Source organism: Octodon degus, unplaced genomic scaffold (assembly GCF_000260255.1).
Source record: "Octodon degus isolate 3935 unplaced genomic scaffold, OctDeg1.0 scaffold00262, whole genome shotgun sequence".
Classification (NCBI taxonomy): domain Eukaryota; kingdom Metazoa; phylum Chordata; class Mammalia; order Rodentia; family Octodontidae; genus Octodon; species Octodon degus.
Window position 1 is genome coordinate 2,356,856 of NW_004524838.1, and position 16,279 is coordinate 2,373,134.

At 35.9% G+C, this 16,279-nt stretch overlaps 1 protein-coding gene and 1 non-coding gene across 8 annotated transcripts in view; one reads left to right on the forward strand and one right to left on the reverse strand.

Annotated features, from left to right (window-relative positions):
* The window catches only part of Akap9 (A-kinase anchoring protein 9), a 207,436-nt gene that overhangs the window by 70,396 nt on the left and 120,761 nt on the right, over positions 1 to 16,279 (reverse strand). For all 7 annotated transcript variants that reach the window (XM_023706541.1, XM_023706537.1, XM_023706536.1 and 4 more), the window contains one exon: positions 10,895 to 11,118. In XM_023706541.1, the coding sequence (XP_023562309.1) occupies positions 10,895 to 11,118 (224 nt within the window). The remainder of the gene's footprint in view (positions 1 to 10,894; positions 11,119 to 16,279) is intronic.
* LOC111814057 lies at positions 1,892 to 1,973 on the forward strand. The gene has a single exon (XR_002819133.1). It is a non-coding gene; the product is annotated as a small nucleolar RNA SNORD60 (small nucleolar RNA).

Consider the following 16,279-nt stretch of genomic DNA (forward strand, 5'->3'; position numbering starts at 1 on the left):
AGGTAGCTCAGGGGTGAGCCTCCGTGTAGCACATGCAGCACCCTGCGATCCACCCCTAACACCAAGAAGGGGTTCAAAGTGTTTCTGAGTAAAAAGGCATTGCACGTGTGCCCCAAAGCATGTCCCGATGTCTCTGCTGTGGCCCTATAGGGAGTAGGCCCCCTCAGGAAGAGGATGAGTCTCCTGGCTGCAGAAGCACCTGCAGCAGCTGGTAACTCTTGTCCTTGTTAGCTACCCGACGGCAAGAGACAAGTGGAGCTGGCGGTCACTTGGTTCTGACCACAACTGCACTCCAGTTTGATTTTTTTTTTTTTTTGGGGGGGGAACCGGGGATTGAACTCAGACCCTTGTGCTTGCCAGGGAAGCGCTTATTCTACTGAGCCATCTCCCCGGCCCTCCAGTTTGATCTTTCATGCAAAACAACAATTCTATACTTTTTTTTTTAAAGTAATTTTTTTTATAACTTTATTTATTTATTTATTTTTGGCGGAACTGGGGATTGAACTCAGACACTTGGGCGTGCCAGGCAAGCACTTATTCTACTTAGCCATCTCCCTGGCCCCTGTCTTTTCTTTTCTTTCCCTTCTTTCTCTCTCTCCCTCTCTCCCTTCCTCCCTCCTTTCCTTCCCACAAACACTAGGAACTTAGTGAATAAAGTTTGCATTCAAGAAATTACCTTTCTAAGGGCCTTAGGATAGTCTCTAAGCAATATTCACCATATTACAATAAAAGCTACTCCAGCCAATAGAAAAATGCCAATATATGGAATATATGTCTGTGTTTTATGGTAGACTGTATAAGCAAATTATTACATGGCCTTGGACATATCATTGGGGAAATCGTCTCTCCAATCACATATATATTGTAAACTACTTCTATATCTTGTAAAATTAGCTCATGAGTACATATCAAATACTCTAATACATAGTAAAGAAAATGTCCAACAGTTCTTGTATTAAAATAGGATGCATCTTTAGAGCCTAAAGAAGTCCCAAACCTTAAAACTAAGGTTCAATTATTTATTTTTCACTGAAATTACACAGCAAGTAAAAGCATTAAGCTGAATATCAGTAACATTTGTTTAGACCTTGGGGTCTTTTCAATGAAATTTACCAACCTGGTGAGATAGCTCAGTGGACTAAGTGCCTACTTAGGCAAGCACAGGGATGGGGTTTGGTCCCCAACACCACAGGCTGCTGGTCCTGCCCCTGGGCAAGTTGAGCTGGCCACCAAGTCCTGACATGCCTGTAATCCCAGTGCTGGGGAGGCTGAAAAGAGGAGTAGCACTACGAATCCAGACTGCACAGTGAGACCCAGTACCAAACACATTAAAAAAAGGAAAGAAAGAAAAATTTACCTCCTCAATGCACCCTGCAGTCTCTGGAAACTTATTAGAAGCAGTCTTCCTGCAACAAAAACTACATTTTCCACCAGCACTGGAGTCTGGCCTCGTATACCTTGACTGTATAAAGCTATACAGTCTGGGAGCTGTGCATAGACTATCCTGTCCTGTCTCTCCTTTCTAATTAATATAAACTATTGCAAAAAAATAAAAAAAGCATTTCTTTTTCTTTCAAGCCAGTGATGTCCTGTTTTCCTCAAAAGTAGGTGTTATGACACTGCCATTTCTCTTCAACTCTGATTAAGTCTAAAGTTTTAATTCTCTTCTACTCTATGGAACTATTCTCACTAATATCAGTCTCCATACTGAAATGGGACACTAAATCCTTTGTAAACATAACCTCTTCCTGATATTGTATCTGAAACTTTTGGAAACTCATTTGAATTTCATGATACTGCTCTGTATGCTTACGTATCTTTATTCTTTTACATGTCACCATTTTACCTGGGTAAAAATATCTACTACTGTGTGTACTCTTTAAAATCATGAAGACTGTGATAAATTCCTTTAATTCTGGACACCATGTATGAAACAGCATGCATATTCTGATTACTTTGCAGAACTGAGGCCTGAGTTTTGGGGAAAAAAGAAATGAAAATGAAAATAATAAAGAAAACTATGGCTTCCAATGCCTTAAAATAGTGATAACTTCCCACTTAGTCCACTCCAAACTCCAGATAGTAGTGAATTTCTTTAACTAGAGGTATCATCTATATGCTAAGACTCAGTGTATCTAAAACTGAACTCGTATTCACTTCTTTTGCATCCTCTATGTCACTAAATTAAATAGCTGACAACTGCATTCAAGAGCCATGCTTGGTTTACTTATTCTTATCTCCCACATGTAATCAGTTGGTGGTTAAGAGGATTGATTCTGATGCCAAAGTGCTTGGGTTCAATTTCTTCCTCTACCACTTCATATGTAAGCCTGGGCAAGTGACTTCTCTTCTGGTTTCTGTGCCTCTCTCTACATGTGCCCTCACTCTCCTCTACCTACTTCAGTCTGTTTTTAACAAGATGCTCAAAGGAATCAAAACAGAAAACAATTTGTATGTCTTTCAAACAGCAAATGAATAAACAGATATGCATGCATACAATGTAATATTCCTCATCTACAAAAAAAGCAACAAACTAAAGGAACTTTAAATGCACTGTTATGGCAAAGAAGGCACATTTAAAATGAAATATGATTTTACTTATGACACTTTGGAAACAGCAAAACTGAGGGAAAGGAAGGAAACCAAGCCAGTGTTTGCCATGGGCGTAGGGTGTGAAGGGGCACGACTATAAAAAGAGTAGTGACGGAACTGTTTGCATTATGGCTACAGTGGTGGATACATGACTCTGCATCTACAACAACTGAAAGCACTGTCCACATAAAGTGAAGATTATCACATGTGATTATAAAAATATGCAGAAATAGATACAGAGACAAAGGTTAACATACATACACAAATATATGTATTTATTTTTCAAACTCTTCACTAAGAGAACATAGAAATAATGACATCCTAGTAACAATGAATATATTTAGCACCAGATCTTGGTTTCTCAATATTATTCTCTAGCAAAGAAACATGAGTTTCTTGGAGATAAAGCTGGTCCTGAAGCATTATACAATACTAAAGCTAATAAACTAGCACTTCAAATGGACACAAAAGCAAACCTGAAAAAGTTCTCAATTCCTAAACTGGAACAACATATTATAGTATTAGGTTGTATCAAGCAAATAAAATAGCCATTAGTCCATACTGTGACATATTAGATAAAGTAAATAAATATGGGTTAAGAGACAGTCCATACAAATTCTAAATAAGTAATGCAATGAGCAGTATTAGAAATAACCATTAGAATACCATTATAATAACTACTGTAGTAAAGATTCAACAATGGATGCTAAAGTTAGTGGGTAACAGTTGAGAAACAAGATTATCTGCATAATATCAAAGTATCTTCCCAAGATTCTTATTATTTACAAAGTGAAAAAAAATAATATTCCAGACAAGAAACCCAGCAGAAACCATAAGCAATCAGGATTAATATCATCAGTAAGAAGACAATGAATTCCTGTGACCCCTGACATGACACATTGAGAAGGGCACATAACTTTTGTGGAATCATACAAAGGCACAGGAATCATGTAATCAGGAAAAAGCACAGGGCAACTCTCAATTTTTAACCAGTACTCCCCCAACACTCCCTGAGCCACACCCCCAGTTATTTTCATCTTAACAGACAATACATTATGATTCAATTAGCTTCCAAAAAAGTCCCGCCTCCAAACCCATGTGACTTCTGGGGATTATCTTAAACCTAAACCACAACAGAAGGTTGCACTAAGTTGCCCAGGCTGGCCTCAAACTTGCGATCCTCTTGCCTCAGCCTCCTCTGACCACTACATTTTCAAGTGTCAAGGTAATAAAAGATAAAGAAAGATGAAGGAGCTGTCAGAGACTTGAGAGGGTAAAAGCAGACAACTAAGTGCAATGAGGAACCTTGAAATACACCTTGGAACAGCAAAGGACATTACAAGAAAAACTAGTGAAATCTAAATGGCTTGTATGTAACAGTGTTGTACTGGTATTTATTTTAGTTTTATAATTATATTATGGTTATATGGGATGATAACATTAGGGGAAGCTGGCTAAGTGGGTACAAAGGAACTCTGCAGGTTTTTAAAAATAATTTTTCTGTAAGTCTACAGTTATTCTATAATACAAAGTTAGAAACTAGTCTTCATGACTCAACAGCAAGAACTGAAAATTCTTGTGAATGACTCCAGGCCTCACTGCCCTCTCGTACTCAGTACTCACTTTCATCTGGCTGCATTGGCCCCTTTGTCAACCACACCTCATGGCCTTTGTACTTGTTGTCTCTCTGCCTGAACATTGCTCTTCATTTACCTATGTGGTATAGTCTCCCACATTTTCTTGAGAAATAGGCTTGAATATCACATTATTAGAGCCCTTCCTTTATTTTCCTATATAAAACATTCAATTCCTCTACCATACTCTATCTTCGATCTATTAATTTTTCTTCAAAGAAGTTATCACCATTTGACATAGTATGTATCTATGCATTATTGGCTTCTGTTAAATTGTATGTTCTTGTGAGCAGGGACTTTGGCTATATTGTATATTGCTGTATTTCTTATATTTAGAATAACTGTAATGTGATAGTTACAAGACTTCTGGGAAGATGGTGGAGCAGTGTGCAGCACAAAAACAGCCTCTCAGATGTTTGGAACCCAGAGGCTGGAATATAGTACCTTGATGAAGAGAAAGACCAAAGTGTATCCCTGGGAACCAAAAAAGATCTGAAGTGAGAATTAGAGCTCATTGGGAGAGCAAAGAGTGGTACCACGATGCAGAAGAGGGAGGTGGTAAGCAGTGCTTTCTCCATGAACCCAGGCTCACAGTGTGGAAAGGGCAGCTCAAACTTACAGAGTGACTACTGCCAACCCCAGAGGCCTCTACAGAGAAACACACCTGTGGAGCAAGATAGTGGGTGCTGTGGACTGTAGTGGTTGGTGAGTTATTAGGGTTGACCCCCCCATCCCCCTCCTGCCCCCTGTAACTGGCCAGTATCCATAATGGAAAGGGTCCAAAAGAAGTTAGACTCAGAGCAGCTATTAGTTGGCTCCATCTAGAGGATCCAAGAGTCAAGCGCAGCCAAGCTCAAGCTGGCAGGAGGATACCGACCCCAGTACAAGCAGGAAGCACCTTGAGTGTTATAGGCTGAAAAAATTAGGTACCACCTCACAGCCAAAACTGGAGAGGAACTGAGGGTCCAGGTTTGTTGGTGCTATCACCACTGCCAAAATTCTAATCCCAATGGCTTGATGGGATCAATCAATATGGATCTGGGTTATGTCACATAACCTGAACTGAACATTTTTCTCTGATTTTCTTTTTTGTTTTAAAAAAATTCCATTTATTTCTTTTTTTTTCTTGTTTTTTTTCATATGGCTGAAAACATTGTTTCTAGTTTTTTAGGGGGTCGCTGTTTGGTTCTGTAGTTTCTGTTAATTCCTTCTTCCCCTCCTGTCTTCTTCACCAGTTTCAAAAAATTGCATATATCTTCCTTTGTTGTCCAGCCTTGCTTCTAATCACTTTCTCTTGTTCTTCTATTTCTCTATTTTCCTTCCTAATCCATTTTACAAATTATCCTGAGGGTAAAATTACTATATTGAGGGGATATTCACTGCACATAATTTTTTGATTTGTTTTAGATTTGATTATTAACTACAAATTTTGCTCATAAAGTTAAGGGTGGAACATTAATAGTTGCCACCATCTGTCATTTTCTAGAGTATGTGTCATGCTAATATTACTACTGATTTTCTACTTCAGTCAAGATGAGTTATCCTAATTAGTTTTTTTTCCCTTATATAACAAGAATAAGATTGCCTGAGGTAAAAAAAACAAAAGAGTAGGCTAGTGTCAGGGAACAACAGTTGGGCCAAACAGGCAGCAACTTCTCACCCTCAATAAATTGAAAAGGTAGGATATTACATTCAAAACCCCAAAGTCAGCTACACCTTAAACATGTCTTGGAGAAATAGTCATTTCCTACCAGTTCTCAATAGTAGTAATAAAGATACCTACAATAAACAATTTACAAGCATCAATGCAGGAATTACAAATAAAAAAAGAAAAGAAAATGAGACATGGAAACAAGATGCAACCTTACTGAGACTTCCAGTTCACAGGAGATGGAAAAACTTGAAAGTCAGCCACCTAGATGCTTTGAAGTGCTAACAGCAGAAGTACTAAAGCAAATGAATGAGACTCTAGAAAAGAATCAAATCAGAAATAATTTCTCAAATAATTTCAGAGATAATGACCATAATAAAGGGCTACTGAATTCAGCATGGCTACTGAATCTAGAGAACATAGAAATTAAAAAAAAAAAAAGGAATTTAGGAAAATGATGGGAATTATGAATGCTCAACACAGAAATAAACTGAACTCATGAAATAGATTAAATCAGATATCAAGGAGACTACAAATATAATTGAAAGAATTTACTAAGGTGAGAAAAGAATATCAGATCTATTAAGACAGCATTTAGTCAGCGATCATGGAAAGAAGGATTTTTTTAGAAATAGCAAGGTACTACAAAAAACCAGTCTTTTTTTTTTTCTTTTTGGCAGAACCGTGGATTGAACTTAGGACCTTTGCGCTTGCCAGGGAAGCGCTTATTCTACTATTCACCTCCCCGGCCCTGAAAAACCAGTCTTAACAGCTGCTACATGACACAAAGAACAACATAAAATTGACTGTAGTCAATACACAAAAGCAAGAGATAACACCAATAAAAAAAAAAAATTTGTTTGCACAAGTAGTTGCTGAAAACTTCTCATGGACAGAAAAAGAATTTGACATATAGATTAGTGAAGTATACAGAACTACAATTAACCATGATTAAAAAAAAAACTAACCCAAGGCATATTATAATAGGATGCCAGATTCAAAACAAAAATAGACCATTAAAACCTGTTAGAGAAAAGAGAAATCACCTATAAAAGAAATCATATCAGAATCCAGCAGACTTCTCAACATAAACCCTTAAATGAAGGATAGCTTGGCATGAAGCTTCAAGAAAACAACCTCCAAACGACTGATAAACCCCACAAAACTATCTTTAAGATATTTCCATGACAAATGACACCTGAAGAAATTCACAACAAACAAGTATTCCAGATGTTCTGAAAACATTATTATCTAGAAAAAGAATGAAGACTACAATTCCATGAACCCTGAAAGAATGAATCCATCAGATAAGACAGGTAATTAAACAGAGGGGAAAGAGGAGACCAACAGTGAAAAGAACATAACAAGAATAACTCAATACATATCAGTTATAACCATCAATGTAAATGGTCTCAATTTACCACTCAAAAGAAAGGCTGGCAGAACGGATCAAGAAGCAAGATCCAACAACTTGCTGCATCAAAACAATTCACTTAATTCAGAAAAAAATTCACAGACCGAAATTGAAAGAATTGGGAAAAATACTACATGTGACAGCAGTTTGGGGAAAAAACAAGTTGCTGTTCTGATTGCAGACAAGGTGGATTACAAACCGAGAGTGATCAAGAGAGATAAAGAAGATCACTATATCATTGTTAAGGGAACAATCTGAAGAGGAAGAAATAACAATCACAAATATATATGCACCAAATAACAGTACAACCAATGTATAAACCAAATACTAACTAACAGACATAAAAAATCAAATGACCACTCATACAATTATAACGGGGGACTTCAACATCACACTGTTACAAATATACAGATCAACTAATAAAAAAAAAAAAAAAAAACTCAAAGAAATATTAGAACTGAACCAAACTTTTGAATAAATGCACTTACTAGATGTTTACAGTATAACACCCCACATCAGGATACACATTTTTATCTGCTATTCATTTCTCCCAAATAGACAACAAAATACCTCATAGAGAAAGTTTAAGTAAAAGGACAGAAATTATTTCACATATATTATCAGTCTATAATGTAGCAAAATTAGGAATCAATTTCAAAGGCAATCAAAAAATTCATAAACATATTGAAATTAACTCTCTCTTGAATAACCAATGGGACACAGATGACATTAAGAGATTAGAAAGCATCCAAAATTAAATTATGTCAAAACTATATACTAGAATTTATGAAACACAGTGAAAGCAGTTGTATAAGGCAAATTTATAGCTGTGAACTCCAACATCAGAAAAACAGAATGAGTTCAAACAAACAATCTAATGTTGGTCCTCAAACTATTACAAAAAGAAGGGCAAGTCAAGTCCAAAGCTTATATACAAGGGAGAAATTATAAAGATTAGTGCCGAAATTAATGCAACAGAGACTAAAAAAACAATATAAAGAGTCAATAAATGGAAGAGTTGATTCCTTGGAAGATTAAATAACACTGACAAACCCTCAACCCATCTAATCAAAAAGGAGAGAAAAAACTCAAATCCATGTCATTAGAAATAAAAGGATGAAATTATAACAAATCCTACAGAAATCCAGAAGATCATTAATATCTACTTTAAGAACCTTTATTCTAATAAGATGGAAAACAGAAGAAATTGACATATTCCTAGATACGTATGAATTATCCAAAGGATAATTCCAATACGTATCCAAATCCAAAGGAGAAACAACCAAAAAAAGAGAACTATTGGTCAATCTCCACCTCGGTGTAACATAGCAAGACAGACTCCTTTTTCACATTCACTTAATCTTTAGGTAAATTCACTCCTATCTCCTTTCCCTCTTAGTTAACCATTAAAACCCACAAAGAACAAATTGCTAACCTAAACAGTTAAGGCAAATTATAGTTAACCTAAAATTCAACCATACTAACAAACCCCTGAGAATGTAAACTTTGTGACTTTTTTGTAAAATTCCAAAGTAGGGTAATGTGGTTACCGTGGTTACTTGTAACTATGAAGTTCTCTGGTCATGGATATTCCCTAATTTTGAATCAGGTCATCCTCCTGCCAGCAATAAAAGCCTTGTTTCTTCCCATTATTTGTCTCTCCTGAGTGTTTATCTCAATGAATTTTGTTGGAACAGGTGCAAAAATCCTTAATAAGATTGCAAACAGAGGGCTCGGGGGACAGCTCAGTGGTCTAAGTGCCTGCCTGGCAAGCGCAAGGACTGAAGTACAATCCCTGGTACTGGCCACCAAAACCGGACATGGTGGTGAATGCTTGTAATCCCAGAGCTGGGGAGGCTAAGCAGGAGGATCACTATGAGTTTAAACTGCACAGTGAGAACCTGGACTCAATAAAAAAAATAAAAAAAAAAAAGATTGCAAACAGGAGGTAGCAAATCATCAAGAGTATATACCATGATCAAGTAGGTTTCAGCTCAGGGATGCAGTAACGGTTCAACATATTCAAATCAATAAATGTAATACAACACCATTAACAGAATAAAGGACAAAAATCACATTATCCTCCTAACAGAAGGAGAAAAAGCATTTGACAAAGGACAACAATCCATTCAGGACAAAAACATCACATAAAACGAATATATGGTCTTTATCTCAAAATCTGAAAAAAGCTATCTGTGACAAACCAATAGTTAAAATTATACTAAATACAAAATATGAAAGCTTTCACTATAAAATCAGAAACAAGACAATGTTGTATGTTACAGATGGGTGCTGAAAGAAACGACGAGAAGACCTGATGAATGTAGCTTTAGAGGTCTCACTGAGATTAGTCTCTCTCCAAGTGAGCCCCGAGCCTCAGAAGCATCTCATATTTATTGAGGGGTAAAGGCAGACTAAGAAATGTACATAATTACCTAAGTGAATATAAACTATTATCTCTATTGACTTCTACCATTTGCCTAACACTAGGTTCACACAAATGCTAGCCGATAACATCCCAAGCAAGGGATCAAAGGACAGGGCGCCTGCAGGAGAAGCTGTTATCTGCTGCCTTGGGTCCCATCTTGCCGGGAACTTGCAAACAGACAGCAACCCTCCTTGGGCTCAGTCCAGTGTTCCTTGCTCTCTTGGGACATCAGGCTTTTGTCTCAAAACTATTCCTCTACAAGACAAGAACATACAGATTCATGGATTCTTTAAAATAACATTTTAGGGCTGGGTAGATAGCTCAGTAGAATAAGTGCTTGCCTGGCAAGCACAAGGGCCTGAGTTCAATCCCTGGTTCCGCCAAAAATAATTAGGTAAGTAAATAAATAAAATAACATTTTAATGCAACATTTTATGTTAACAGTAAAGTTAAAAATCTCTTTTAGCATAGAAAGTAATGTGCAACAATCTAGATCTGAATATTAAAACAATACTGTGATGGTGTGTGTCTAGATGTTTTCCAAAAGCCTCATGCTGTCATATGTGGCATGTTTTTAGAGGTGGCTGGAACTAGTGCGTGAAATGTTGACATTAAGGCTGTGTGACTTATGTGAGTCCAGTGATGGGTCTGGCATAGTGCTGGTACGGATGATGGGAAGGCTCAACCTGGGTGTGAATGCTACCCACTCTAAAGTTACAAAGCATGGCCGGTTAAAGGGACTGAAGACAGGCCAGCTGCTGCTGCTTTACTGTTCCCTTCACTGCTTTACTGTTCCCCTGCCTTATACCCACCATAAACTTCTTCTCTGTGATGCCCCTTTGCCAGGTCACCCTGTCTTGGATTCAGACAACTATGAAATGAAAACTCTACAAATTGTGAGCCAAATAAATCTTTCCTCCTTTAACTTTGGGTGTTGGGTATTTTGTTTCAGCAACAAGTGAGGTAAATAATACAAACACTGAATTCTCAAAGTGGAAGAACCCATTACCATATTAGATGATATGAAAACAAGATCAGTGATACCATGCCTGACTGTCACAAACACAACCAACTAAATTTCTGTGGAACAGCAGACTGAAACATTTAACCATCCCATAGCTTTAAAAGAAAATCTGCTTCAAACTCAGAAGATACTTGCAAGTTAAGGAGCTTACCTGATTACTGGTTTCACTTATTGCTTCTAGAAGTTTTTCAACTGCTGCTTGTAGTCGAGAGCTAATGCTTAGCATAAGCTCTTCATTTTCAGGATCTATCTCAGTTTCTGCAAAACCACTCCTCACAAGTCGCTGTGACAAGTCTGTTCCTTCCTCAGTTACTTTCGACCATATGCTGTCATTCCTTGGCATGTCACTTCCAGGATAAGAGGGTATGCATTCATCTGTAATTAAAATGACAGCTGTTAAAACATGTCACCCAGTTTTTAAAACCCGTTTTTATTTAACTGGTAATTATAATACTGTAAAGGTAGAGAGTTAAGCCTAATTAAAATTTGAAAGTATTAAAATTATAAGGACTTTTAATAACAGCATTGCAATAAAACACATAAAACATAAATATACAACATAATATTATTAAATAACCAAGTAAGAATGAATGAGAAGGATAATGTAATGAGACTAAAAAAATTTGGTTATTTTTTTGGATGGAACGTTTTGCAGGGGATTGTGGGGATCAAAAGCAGGTTACTAATAAAGCTACTCCTAGCCTGATAGAAACATTTTTTTCCCATAATTTTATTGAGAAACAAATAGCAATGAGACAGTTTCAAATCAAATTGGTAAGACAGTTTCAATAATTAACACATTGCATACTCTCTTCCTAGTGGTTATTTGCTGTACAAGATGCAGACTTGATATCTTATTTACAAACACCATTAGAGCAAATCCCTCTATTCATTAAGAGAATGTAACTATATATCTATCCTAACCACTTTGAATACATAGATACAAAATGGACATTCATCTGTATCCCCTTTTTTGTTTAGTTCCTTCATAAATATTAAAGGTGTGTTAACTCAGCAAAATATTCTAAAAGAGTCCAGTATCCCATAATAGTATTGGGTCTTCCGCTTGACTGGCAGTGTCAGAAACTGTTGACCTGAGTCCCCTACAGCTCAACATAACACCATGGCTTTACTTATACTTCGTCTTTATACTTTCCTGCTGGATGGTTAAGACCAAGGTAAAGCAAGACCTATGCAACAAGAGTTGTAGCTTTTGGGTCTGATAAAGTCAGTCAAATCCCCTCAGGATTTTTCCTGGAAACTTTTTAATGTATTTGGTTGCTGCAGGGTCTCACTACACAGTTTGGACTCATGGTGATCCCCCTGCTTTCAGTCTCACCAGTGCTGGGATTACAGGCATGTACCACTATGCCCAGACTGTGGCCGGTTCAGCCTGCCCTGTGGGTGGGGCTGGCATGGCATGTGGTGGCAGGGATCAAACCGTGGTCTTTGCACTTACCTAAGCACTTGCCTAGTCTGCTGAGCTATCTTGTTGGCCTCCTGTCGTTTTTTATGACAGGGTCTCATTATGTAGTCCAAGCTGGTCATGAACTCACTGTGTAGCCCAAGGCAGTCTCCAATTCAGAGCTCTTCCTGCCTCAGCCTCCCAAGTAGTAGGATTACAGGCTTGATAAAAAACTTTTAAGACAACTTTATTTTATAGACACTTAACATATTCATCATGTAGTTTATTAAGTAATGGGACATACATGTAAGAAGATCTGGTTCCTATCCTCAAGTACTTCACAATGTAATGAAAACACAAACCCATAAGTAACTATACCCTATGCAATGTTCTAGTTAGAGAGAGAAACAGAGCAAGGGCTTATATTTGTCTGGGACAGACCTTTTCACTTTTGAGCTCTCTGTTGGGCAGCACTACTTGCTCTGGCTACACAGTAAGAGGAACAAGTTAAATTTGCTGCTTGCTGTTTTTGTGAGAGGTGTATTGGCAAGAAATTAGATTAATGAGCAGTTCTAATTTCATTATGGGCACTTTTCAACACTATCAACACTTTATTATTTTGTACAAATATAAAATTATATATAGAGATCAGCTATGCAAGTTCTTTCTCTAAAGTAAAAACACAGGTTACTCATCTCTACCATTTAATGAAATTGTTATCAATGGCAGCATGCCACAACTTAATCAGGAAATTTCCCAAAGATAAATTACTTATTCTTGTATTACATTAGTTCATTGTAGTTATCAGTAAATATACAAAATTAACAAAGCAGGTGAAGCTTTAATGTCCAAGGTACTTAGATTAAATATTCAGTTTGACTATTCCAAACACAAAAAAGAGCTATTAGGACTCATATTTTGGCAAATACACTAGTGTCACAAAGAGTTATTATCATATAATCATTATATCAGATGCAGTTTCAGATAAAAGATTTGAATTCTCAATTTATCAAAGGAAACAAAGGAACTATACAGTGAAAATTACATTACTCTGAAAAAGGAGACAAAGATGATATCAGAAAATGGAAAGATATCCCTTGCTTATGGATTGGAAGAACCAACATTGCGAAAATAGGCATATTCCCAAAACAGGTTTAATGCAATCTTGATCAAAATATCATTAGCATACCTCACAGAACTAGAGAAAATATTTGTAAAATTCATTTGGAACCAGAAGAGATCTGGAATAACAAAAGCAACCCTGGACAATAAAGGAAAGGCAGAGAGCATCACAATACTCGACTTGAAATTATACTACAAAGCTACTGTGATAAAATCAGCATGGTAATGGCAAAACAAACAACAAAACAACAGATCTGAGGATCAGTGTAACAGATCAGAAGATACAGATACAACTACAAACACATTCAGTTACCTTATCTTTGACAAAGGGGCCAAACACATTCACTGGAAGAAAGATAGCCTTTCTAATAAATGGTGCTGAAAAACTGATTGTCTACCTGCCAAAGATTAAAACTAGATGTATATCTACTACCATGCACTAAACTAAAAATAGATAAAAAAAAAAGCCAAATATTAAAATGGAAACACTAAACTTACTAGGAGAGAAAGTAGGTAATAATCTTCAAAACACAGGTGAAGGCAGAGTTCATGAACGAACCCAGACTACACAGAAAACTCTTCAAAGAATCAACAACTGGAATCTCATCTTATTAAAAAGTTTTTTTCATATCAAAAGAAATCACCAAAAAAGTGAAAACAAAACCCACAGTGTGAAAATTTTTATGCAGTTGCTCCTCAAAGGATTTGTCTACAATATATAATATAATAATATATATAAGAACTGGAAAAAAAATCAGCCACTCTCCAATTCAAAGACCCAACCCCAAAAAATGGGCACCTGAGATAAATGCATTTTTCAGATAAAGAAGTACAAATGTCAAATAAATCTATTAAAAAATGTTCAACATCACTGGTAATTTGAGAGATGCAAAGTAAAACAATGCTGAGATTCCATTTACCTAGAAAGACAGACACAGACTGAGAAAATGCTATGGATATAAGGATTGGGTGGTCACTGTGCACTGAGAGAATCCTAAAAACAGAAAATAAAGTTGCTGAATATACAAATTAGTTCAGTTTCTTATTAAATTTGCCAAATTGGGAGGTGACCATTCCATTTACAAATTATTACAATTCCTAAAGGAATTCTGTTTTCTACAAAACCTGGGAAATTCCTTTTTATGAACTAATCTAGTATCTGCTCAGTTGGACTGATTTTACACTGGATCAAAATTTTACTTTCAATTTCATAAGCTAGTCTACTCTAATAAGAATGCAAACATTAACAAGTAAATTATTTATTATTTTTCAGGGTCAACAAGCCTGTGCAAATTTAAAATCTAACAAGTTCAGACTCGAAGGGCAGAAAACAGATCACAAGTGTTACAACAAAGTCATAAATAAAAAACTGAAAAGCAAAGTCACTTTGTAATCAGACTGATTTAATTTTTTACTATATTAGGACATAAAAATATTTCAAAAGTGTACTTTAGTTTTTATGATAATACTTCCACTAAAAATATGAAGAAAAAAATGAAGGACTGACACAAAACCAAATTCTTACACATACAGCACATTTTCAGTATTTTTTGTTTTAAATTTTCACTATTTATCATTAACTATTCTTACACAATATATCCTCAAAATGCACAGTGGATCTGATACATGCCCCTCAATAATATTAAGGGGTTGACATAATTTTATTAACAAAATGAAGATACCATTACTAAAAATAAAACCATAAGGACTGAGTTAAACAGAAGATACACACCTGTAGTCAATGATACTGATACCAGTAAAATTATCTCTGCTGTAATATTCTGAACACTGTAATTTTTGACCATATATTTTTTTATTTGTATCATAATTTTGTTCTTTCTGAATGCATCAACAATCAAATATAACATTAACGAACTTTATATAGCCACACACAAACATATACACAAAACACAACTTCTAAACAATAAGTGTTTACCGAAGTGAACTGATACAATTGCTTATAACTGAAAAACCACTCCTGGGTATTTTTAAGTGTGTAAAAATATGTTTTATCTACATTGGAAAGTTTAGATATAGCTGCAAGAAAAGTAAGTAAGTGAATAAAATTTCCTGCTAGGTCTGCTTCTCGAAGAAAACATACATAGACATAATCCTTTGGGCCTACCAATTTACCCTTTTTTTAATGACTAAGCACACTGCTCTTGAAGTTAGTTTGATGATATTTGCTGAGTATTTCAGCAATCATTCTGAGAAACATCTATGAGAACTAAAAAAAAAAAGGCTCAAAATATTTTTAGATGTTTTTAAATCTACAGAACACTCCTTTGTATGCAGGAGTCAACGTGGTCTTGGTTTTATCAGTAGAAGAGCAAAATTCCTCCCTTGATGATTAAGTGAAACTAGTTAACTGTTTTTTATACAAATGTAATTTGGTAAACAATTTTGTAAGTTTTGAATGTCTTAAAATATTCTTCTCTATATATCAAGATTCATAAACAGAAATAATAGTCCTTGAGACACTAATCAAGAGTCAAGTTAATTTGAAAATAACTTTACGAAGTTTGCAAAGAGAATTTGAAAGGAAGTGTCAAATTCAGTATTACTTCAGATCGTATGTTACTAAAAGCAGTTAGTAAAAGTATCCTGGAACTTGAGAAAGGTGTTTCTTAGTCAACTTTAGTTTAAATTCTAAACCAAGCTTTTCTTAGCACCTAGAATCATACACTTAGCCAAGTTGTAACTATACAAATCTTCAATAGTTGGGAGCTTTTTCTCATTTCTCCACACTAAGCTTAACAAACAAAAAAGCTTTCAGAAAGTATAAAAAACATTTCCAAAAATCTGTCTCTAACTGGGGCAAAGTGTTTGGGTGAGGAATTGGAGTGAAATACAGGTTTGATTTTCTACTTCAAGAATAAGGTCCCACCCAATCCAGAAATGGGCATCCGAGATGAACACATGCTTCTCAGAGGATGAAATTAAAGAAGCGAATAAATATATGAAAAAATGCTCCACATCACTAGCCATCCATGAAATGCAAATTAAAAC